Here is a 10,099-nt window from a genome sequence, read left to right as displayed (position 1 = left end):
AAAAAAACCTCAAATCGATGTAAGAACATCATAATCAGATTCTCTGAACCCGAAAACCCCATAAATATATAAACTTTTATCATACTAGCCCTTTCCCTTTTGGAACTACACTTAATCTTTAGCTCAGATGGCGGCCATTTTGGATTTGCCCAATATGGCGGCCCCAGGGGGCGCCCTTCTTGGCGCCCGGCAGAAATCGTAATAGTATGGTATAAGCTACCTCTGGACCAAATTTGGTACTTTTAGAAGAATCTGCACCAAACAACCCCTAACAGCCCTGACTATGAAGAACTGCTCCGTCAATCACGCGAAACGGCGAAATATACAGCTGGGCCTGTATAGCTCCCAAATCCCATGAGTGTGCGCGAGCATGAGTGTGTGCGTGCGTGTGCACGTACACGTGCGTGCGTGCGTTCGTGTGTGTGCACGTACACGTGCGTGCGTGCGTCCGTGTGTGTGCACGTACACGTGCGTGCGTGCGTGCGTGCGCGCGTGTGCATGTGCATGTATACGTGCGTGCGCACGTGCCCGTGCGTGCATGAGTGTGTCCGTGCTTCTGCACGTACACGTGCGTGCGTGCGAGCGTGCGTACGTACATGTGCGTGTGAACTTACACGTGCGTGCATGCGTGCGTGCGTCCGTGTGTGTGCACGTACACGTGCGTGCGTGCGTGCGTGCGTGCGTGTGCAGGTACACGTGTGTGCATGTGTGCGTGCGTACGTTCGTGTGTGTGTAGGTACACGTGCGTGCGTGCGTGCATGCATGTGCACGTAGACGTGCGTACGTGCGTGCGTGCGCACGTACACGTGCGTGCATGAGTGTGTGTGTGCACGTACACGTGCGTGCGTGTGCTTGTATCGAACAATATCACGCATCTGCTTGCTACCAACCGTAATATGGATAAACAGAAAAATACAGAAAACAAGAAAATAATTAAAAAACAGACGGGATTCGATCGAACGACATTTTAGCAGTGTCGTCTCTGCTCTATGCGTTCAGCTATCGAGGCATTGGGGTTTTATGTGATGGATGTGCCTTGAATTCACTGGGGCGTCATTGAGGAGTTTGAGGCACGTGATTTGTATCAACCAATGGGATTTTCGAGGGCATCGTCACCGAGTAAACATCGTGAGTGGCATGCGGTGGGCGTAGTCATTGAGGTAATTAAGGTTATTTCAGCTTTATTATAGTTTTTCGTGCGCTTTTAGATGCCAACAATTTTCAACGATGTTACGATGACATGCTTACCAGTGTTCGGATATATATATATACATAAAATATCAGTGTAAGTGAGCATTGTTGAGATGTTAAATTCATTGATTTGTTGAATGCATTATTATCAATACATTGTATTTGTACTTTAACATAAACACGACATTATGTATAACATAACGACGTTGTCATTTATGTGGTGTAATGCTGTCTAAGAGTTGCTGCACTCATAATAAAATAATAAAACCAATTTTCTTTACCTTTTTTAACAATTCTGGTCGTTTACCTTTACGTTTCTTTTAAATCTCATTACGATATAAAGTGGACAGTAATAGTGAACGTCATGTCTAACTCCCAAAAACTTATTAATTCTCGGTTATCTATCAAGTTTATGCATATATGGTGTAATTCTCTCTATAAACTGCTCAGTTATCATACGTTTATGATGGTAGGTTCTTCAGACGAGGTCCCGCGAATAAAAAGGGAAATGCTATCCCCCCGGGCGTGGAGGGACAGTACCGCAATGTGGCAGCACTAATGTTAGGATTAGGGTTAGGATCAGGGTTATGGTTAGGGATATAAGGCCATGTCTAGTACGGAAGTATGACTGTGGAATCTTTCTGTGGAAGATTTGGACTTTGAAGTATACGTCAACTGTATCACGTGACTGTCCCTCCACGCCCGGGGGATAGCAACACCCGAATAAAAAAGACAACGCTTGTCATGGAATGACCGTTAGAGGGCGTTATAGTGCCCAGCCACGTCTGAAACCATAGAGATATAATATAGAGACACCGGTATTAGTCATTAGTGATCACTAGTGACACTAGTAGGTAGACACTAACTAGCATTATTTCTACGTCTGAAACTGAAGGTCAAGTAGAGAGCACGTAGCGTCCCAACGTTAAGTGCACAGCGTTATTAATGACGCGTCAACACACCGGCTCTCACCAGACTCCTCCAGATAACGGCAATCAGGCGGCGCTATGAGGTAATTAAATTCCTCATGAAGCAGGTTGAGGGGGGATGCTTCTATGGGGGTGTTTATAACCAGGCTTATGCATGCGACACGGTTGAGTATACTCGTGCATATACTGCGATAGATATATAGCTATAGGCTAATGCGGTGACGGCGCTAGTACCACCGCACATAGCTGCGTGCCAGTGAATCTGTTCACTAGCCCAGTGGGCACACGAAAATTATATATTATAGCTGCGTGCGGTGCGTGTTGTACATTCATGCGAGCTTAGTGGAATCCTTCGCAGGTTCTTGTGTTGTTGCTTACTATAGCGAGTCTCTTGAGACACGCGTAAGGTTCCACAGCTGTTTTCTACGCGTGCGGATTTTTCAGCAGGAGAGAGAGAGGGGAGGGAGAGAGGGGGAGGGAGGGAGAAAGAGAGAGAGGGGGAAGGAGAGCGGGGGGAGGAAGGGAGAAAGAGAGAGAGAGGGGGCGTAGAGAAACAGCGAGCGAGTGAGGAGAAGATAGAGAGGGAGAGACAAAGAGAGAGAGCGCGAGAGAGCGAGCGAGCGAGAGAGGGCGAGAGAGAGAGAGAGAGGGTGGGAGAAAGAGAAGGAGAGGGAGAGAGAGAGAGAGAGAGAGAGAGAGAGAGAGAGAGAGAGAGAGAGAGAGAGAGAGAGAGAGAGAGAGAGAGAGAGAGAGAGAGAGAGAGAGAAAGAGAGAGAGAGACAGACAGACAGATAGACAGACAGAGAGAGAAAGAAACAGACAGAGAGCGAGCGGGGAGTGAGAGGAGAGAGAGAAAGACATTATTGACGAGAATTGTGAATCGAAGACCGAGTGAATCCTAAATAATCAACGACTTTAATCCGTACAGAGCCTTTCAATTTCACACGGTTACCGTGTCGTCAAGGAATTGACGCGCTGACGATGCGCGCAGACGAACTATTAGCGGAGGCAGAGCTCGGCGCTCCGTTACTCTAGCTGCCTATGATCATCATTAGACCTTATATATTACTGGCCTATGATCATTATAATTATACCTTACTGGTACGGGGTGTGGTACGGGGTTAGGTAGGGATGGAGCAAGAGCGAGCGAAAGAGAGGGGAAAGAGAGATAGAGACAAAGAAAGAGAGAGAGAGAGAGCGAGAGCGAGAGAGAGAGGGACAGAGAGAGAAAGAGAAAGAGAGAGAACGGGGGGAGAGAGAGCGAAAGAGAAGGTGAGCGAGAGAGAGAGAGAGAAAGAATGACAGTGAACGAAAAATGCGATAGGAAAATAGAGACGGGGAGAGAGATAAAGAGTGAACAAATAGTAAGTGAAAGCGAGAGAGGGGAAGAGCGAGGGAGAGGGAAAAAGAAAAGAGAAAGAGAAGAGAGACAGAGTAGGCGAGCGACAGACAGGAGAGAGCTGTGGAGGAAAATTAGCGGTTATGACGTCATCATTTATCGTTAGCTTGTAACATCTATATAAAGTATCGATTGACGATTGATTGATTAATTGATTGATCGATTATCGATTGATTGAACGATTGACTGATTGATCGGTTGACGTGTGGCGCACTTCTGTCTCGTTGGCTATCATCATTGCTCCAACAACGCTATTAAAACATGTAGACAATTTTTTACGCATACGACAACCTTCATAATATTTCTGTATATTCACCATAGACACACACGTACGCACGCACAGACACACAATATATATGTGTATTATATATACATAAAAACATAAATAAAGAATATAATTATATATATAATTATGAATATATATATATATATATATATATATAATATATTCGTGGTTTTTCCTGTAAAACATGTGGGAACAGGAATGTGTAGATGTTTTTAACGACACTCGGTGATTTACTGTGCTACTAACAATGCTACGATAACTTTTTCTGTTGCTGTTTCTAGTTGCTGATGCTACTACTACAACTAGCGTTGCTTATGCTATATGCTATATGCTATATGCTATATCTACTATTAGTGTTGATGCTGCTTGTGCAGATTCTACGGTTGCTGCTGCTGTTGCTGCTGCTGCTACTTTTGCAGATGCTACTGCTGCTGCCGTTACTGTTGCTGCTGCTGCTACTACTGTTGCTGCTGCTGCTGCTGCTGCTGCTGCTGCTGCTGCTACTGCTGCTACTGTTGCTGCTGTAGCTGTTGCTGCTACTGCTACTACTGCTGCTGCTATTACTACTGCTGCTGCTGCTGCTACTACTAGTACCTAATCATACGTTCATAAAATATAATTGCTACATCTCCTCAATTCATACTGACATGATGGTTGAACATCAACACAGACTCGAATTTTACGTGGTTTCACATACTTCGCATTTACTACGTCTTAAACATTTAAACACCTAATATAGATACCATACCCAATATATTCCAATTCAGTTCTGTTTCAGATTTCCTCCAATGCTGGTACAACGTGCATAATATATACATATATCGTAAACATCCATGACGTGACGGAAAAGCTAACCATTTTAATTTACCCTACTCGTACCTTCTACGCTGGTTTATATATGGTTAATACGCTCTTGATATAACTCGTACTTTCACAGCCTCACAGACACTGTACCAAGTATGGTTCGCACGACATGTAAGAACATTTCTCCTCTATACGCTCCTATTTTGATATCTCTCGAAGCTTAGTTATTTTTTTGAAGGCGATCTTTCATTCCCCGTGGGATTGTGGTTCCCGCATACATACTCAGTACACGCCCGTATTCTGATACTTTCCGAAGCGCAGAAACTTCTTGAAGGTGACCTTGAACTCTCTGCAGCATATTGACTCCCAAGCTGACGTCGTCACTACACGCCTGTATTCTGGTACTTTCGGACAGTAGCTTCTGGAAGGCGACCTTGAACATGAAGGTGACCTTGAACATGAAGATGACCTTGAACATGAAGGTGACCTTGAACATGAAGGTGACCTTGAACTCCCTGCAGCATAATGACTCACACGCAGACGTCGTCAGTACACGCCCGTATTCTGGTACTTTCCGAAGCGCAGCAGTTTCCTGAAGGCGGCCTTGAACTCTCTGTACTTGAACGCGTAGATGACTGGGTTCATCGTGCTGTTGCAGAAGAGCAGGATGTCGGAGCAGACGGCGATGATCGTGTACTGCGGCTGTCCGCTGGTCTCGCCCTTGAATGCCAGCCATGTGTAGAACGTGTAGGCGGGAGTAACGCAGACGAACATGATGCCGATGACGAGCGCGAACACCTTGACGGTGCGCATGACGCGACGCACGTGATCGACGTGATCCGACGTCGTCTGCTGTTGGAACGACTGCTCGTCGCGTCTGATGAGCCTCGCCTGCCGCCAGGAGGCGCGCATGACGGCCGTGTAGAGAGCGAGCATGATGACGAGCACGACGATATAGTGCAGCTCGAGCGCCAGGATGTGATACTTGTTCATGAACGCCTCGAAGAAGCAGATGACGTCGAAGTTGCCGACGAAGACGGCCGGGATCGTGTAGAGCAAGATGGCGTACACCCAGATGCCCGACGTCAGCTTCGTCGCCAGCGACATCGTCATCATCGAGTTGTAGCGCAGCGGGTACATGACGGCAATATATCTGTCGACGGCGATTCCGAGGCAGTTAAAGATTGACACGGCCGTCGTGACTATGGGCGCTCCGACGCGGAAAAAGCAGACGTAATGTCGGTAGGAGCCCTCCTTCACCTGCAGGCCCGTCGCGTCGAAGATGAGCATGACGACGACACCGAGAGCGACGGTGATGTCGGCGGCTGCGAGACTCACCACGAAGCGGTTGCAGGTAGTCTGCAGCGGAGCGTAGAGCCGCACGGAGGCGATCACAAGCGCGTTCGACAACACGATGCAGACGATGAGAACGCAGATGACGGCCGTATGCATGACGTCAGCAATCGAACCCGGCCCGAAATCGCTGACGTCACTGGAGTTATCCCGCGCGGTGATGACGGCAGCGGTGGTGGCATTTCCGGCGGCGGCGGCGGTCGCTTGTGCGGTCAAGGTCAAGGTTGTTGCTTCAAGGTTGTCCATCAGAGCGGTACTGTGATCTCCGATCGTCACGCAAGCGTTTACGAGCGCTCAACTGCTGGGAGGCGGTAACGAAAACGAAGAGGGGTATTAATGATGACGATAGTGTGAAGATATAGTAGCTTTACGGTGACGTTTACGATGGACCACACGCGATTCCATGTCAGGACTGGTGTAGCCATGCGTGCATGCGTGTACACGCACACTAGAGAGAGAGAGAGAGAGAGAGAGAGACATTATTGACGAGCATTGTGAATCGAAGACCGAGTGAATCCCAAATAATCAACGACTTTAATCCGTACAGAACCTTTCAATTTCACACGGTTACCGTGTCGTCAAGGAATGATCGCGCGTGCGCATTTGCATAATCGGGACAACTTCAAGGTGACTGGCTCCGCGATGACTAACATAATTTGCCTGTTACATAGGTTTCACACCTATTTTGCTCCTTATGCTGTGGACACACTAGCCGATTTTTCATGCGATTGAGCCGCTCGGCTGAATGATGATGATAGTCACATGATTGAAAATGGCACCGTTTGATTGGCTGATGAATTGTACATTCGGGCGCGCGTAGTAGAGCATTGTATCGTCGCATTGTATAGTATTGCGTTGTTTGGGCGCGCATTGTATATAGTCGCGTGACTCAAATAATTATCAAACATGTTTGATTCGGGCGACTCAGCCGGCCGACTCGAAAATCGACCGCGACTCACTGGACACACTAGGCGATTTCAGCCGGGCGGCTCGACCGCATGAAAAATCGCCTAGTGTGTCCACCCCTTAAACGACTGCCCATCTCATTAGTAGCAGTACCGATCGAGACAAACCGACGATACGTTGTAGGAATTCAGCTAATCACGCCACCCGAAGCAAAAGCTCACAGCTTCAACACACTATCGCATTGTAAGTATGGTTTCGACGCACATCTCCCATTCAGAGACTGGCAGATTGGCGCGCGCGCGCGCGCGAGCAAACACACTCGGTGTACTGTTACACAGCTATACACCACTGTGAGTAAACACGAAAGCTACAATCATCATCATCATCATCATCCTCTCTTATGACAAAAATCCATTCAGAATCAGCGATGACAGAATGATATTCCTACCGTGACAATCGAGCTGCTATTCAGTAACAGTAAACAGTAACAGTAACAGTAACAGTAACAGTAACAGTAACAGTAACAGTAACAGTAACAGTAACAGTAACAGAAGCCGCCACCACGACAGACGCAATGGAAAGATGATGAGAGGGGGAAGGGATGGGAGAAGGTAAGCGGTTCTAAGAAGTCGCTAGCTCCGGGAACCCCGGGATTCTGTGAAGCGAGCGAGAGCACATTATACGGTGATTGAATAACGACGTTAGGAGCACGCAAGTTTGTCGCAGAAGTCACGTATAACTCGATAACATTGTCGGCGTGGAAGTTTGTCGTGTTTTACACGCAAAACGCACTCTGTGCGCAGCGGAATTTGAGAACCAAAATAGAAATAATGCTCGCAACATGAAACACGGGTTGTTAACGTAATAACAGGCCTCCATCGCGCGAAACCTAGCTTTAAGTACAACAAAATAGAGGAAGTAAATCCGACAAAAAGTTTCATTTTGACCATTTGTTTTTTTCCGACATATAAATAATAGAATTGGATGCAAAGCACGGTGGTATATTATATAGGCAAGCCCTAGTATAAGCAACAAGTCCTTAGCCTGTAAACACGCAAATAAGATTTGTGTGTGTGTGTATGTGTGTGTGTGTGTGTGTGTGTGTGTGTGTGTGTGTGTGTGTGTGTGTGTGTGTGTGTGTGTGTGTTCACTTGTATACACCACACACACGCCGGTATGAACGTACGCACGCGCACTTGTATACACCACACACGCGCACTTGTATACACCACGCACGCGCACTTGTATACACCACGCACGCGCACTTGTATACACCACACGCGCGCACTTGTATACACTACACACGCGCCGGTATGAACGCACGCACGCCGGTATGAACGCACGCACGCGTGTATGAACGCACGCACGCCGGTATGAACGCACGAACGCGTGTATAAACGCACGCACGCCGGTATGAACGCACGCACGCGTGTATAAACGCACGCACGCCGGTATGAACGCACGCACGCATGTATAAACGTACGCACGCCTAAATACAAGCTGCGTTGTATGAACGTACGCACGCCTGAATACACGCACGCATACATGTATAAACGCACGCACGCCTGTATGAACGCACGCACGCATGTATAAACGCACGAACGCCTGAATACTCGCACGCACGCATGGATAAACGCACGCACGCATGTATGAACGCATGCACGCTTGTATGAACGCACGCACGCATGTATAAGCGCACGCATGCCTGTATGAACGCACGAACGCCTGTATGAACGCACGCACGCATGTATAAACGCACGCACGCCTGTATGAACGCACGCACGCCTGAATACACGCACGCGCGCATATATAATCGACGTCTGCATGTATCCACGTACGCACATCTGGCTGAAAGCACATGTGCTTATAAACGCGTGCACGCACACCTGTACGAACGCACGCACCGCATGTTTATACGCACGCACGCACCTGAGTAGGACACGCGCGCGTGTAGAATAACGTACGCACGCCTATACGTACACAAGGCACGCACCGCGTGTTTAAACGCACGCACGCCTGAATAAGGCACGCACGCATGTAAAAATCATACAGACGCCTACACAAAGCACACACCGCCTGTAAAATAACGTACGCACGCCTACACAAGGCACGCACTGCGTGTTTAAACGCACGCACGCCTGAATACGGCACGCGCGCATGTATAAATCATACACACGCCTCTGAATAGGGCGCGCCCGTCTAAGTAAGGCACGCGTGCATGTAAAAAACGCACGCACGCACGTACGCACGCATGTATGATCACACGCTCGTATGAGGCCAGATTTACGCGATGCCACGGGAAATTAGTTTACGTACTATGGTAAATCTGCATGTGAAATGTATAGGTTCTGTGTAGTAGAACCCGAGAGATTGTTTACGATAGACGTAGTGCGTGTTTATCGCAGACTACCATGCGACAACACATCATGTCTTTGATTCTGAGACCACCACTGACTATCACTGTATGCATTCCCCACTCTTTATAGAGGAGTACCGCTAGCAGCACGATGTGAAACTTCATAGGAATATCGTTGAAATCAAACGTATTCTCATATGAGGTCATAATACATTGTACTACATTATTATACACGTTATGTATGTAATATATGTATTATATAATACATTATATACATTATTATATACATTGTACATGTATTGTTAGTTCTTGATATATTTACTACGGGTACAGGCGGGTTTCGCCTAATGAGACAGAACGAACACATGGATATATGGCGTGTGTAAATGGGAACACGCTCATAGTGATATTATCGGTGTGTAAAGAGAAAATACTGTGCGCTGGCACATGTGCGCGCGAGCAATTCCGAAAAATATGGGGCGAGTTTGTCGAATATAACCGCAATATGTGTGCATGTGCGTGTGTGTGCGCGTTTGCTTGCTTAATTTGTGCGCGTGCATGCGTCCGAACTGTCTTGCCTGCGTGCGTGAGCGCGTGCTTGTGCGCTTGCTTGCGCGCGCGCGTGCATGCGTCTGGACTTTCTTGCCTGCGTGCGTGAGCGCGTGCTTGTGCGCTTGCTTGCGCGCGCGCGTGCATGCGTCTGGACTTTCTTGCCTGCGTGCGTGAGCGCGTGCTTGTGCGCTTGCTTGCGCGCGCGCGTGCATGCGTCTGGACTTTCTTGCCTGCGTGCGTGAGCGCGTGCTTGTGCGCTTGCTTGCGCGCGCGCGTGCATGCGTCTTAACTGTCTTGCCTGCGTGTGTGAGCGCGTGTGCGTG

At 48.0% G+C, this 10,099-nt stretch overlaps 1 protein-coding gene across 1 annotated transcript; it reads right to left on the bottom strand.

The window, feature by feature from the left end:
* Window positions 1–4,383: 4,383 nt before the first annotated feature.
* Window positions 4,384–6,225, bottom strand: LOC106811065 (octopamine receptor 1-like). Its single transcript, XM_014814590.1, has one exon. It carries the CDS (start codon window positions 6,206–6,208, stop codon window positions 5,156–5,158), a length of 1,053 nt encoding a protein of 350 aa, XP_014670076.1. The 5' UTR covers window positions 6,209–6,225; the 3' UTR covers window positions 4,384–5,155.
* Between the last annotated feature and the right edge of the window lie 3,874 nt (window positions 6,226–10,099).

The sequence above is a fragment of the Priapulus caudatus genome, unplaced genomic scaffold (genome assembly GCF_000485595.1).
Source record: "Priapulus caudatus unplaced genomic scaffold, Priapulus_caudatus-5.0.1 Scaffold501, whole genome shotgun sequence".
In the NCBI taxonomy this organism is placed as follows: domain Eukaryota; kingdom Metazoa; phylum Priapulida; class Priapulimorpha; order Priapulimorphida; family Priapulidae; genus Priapulus; species Priapulus caudatus.
This window is presented reverse-complemented; position numbering and strand designations above follow the sequence as displayed.

What these genes read in the sequence shown, in the direction of transcription:
- LOC106811065 (XM_014814590.1), bottom strand. Translation starts at nt 6,208, where the DNA reads ATGGACAACCTTGAAGCAACAACCTTGACCTTGACCGCACAAGCGACC.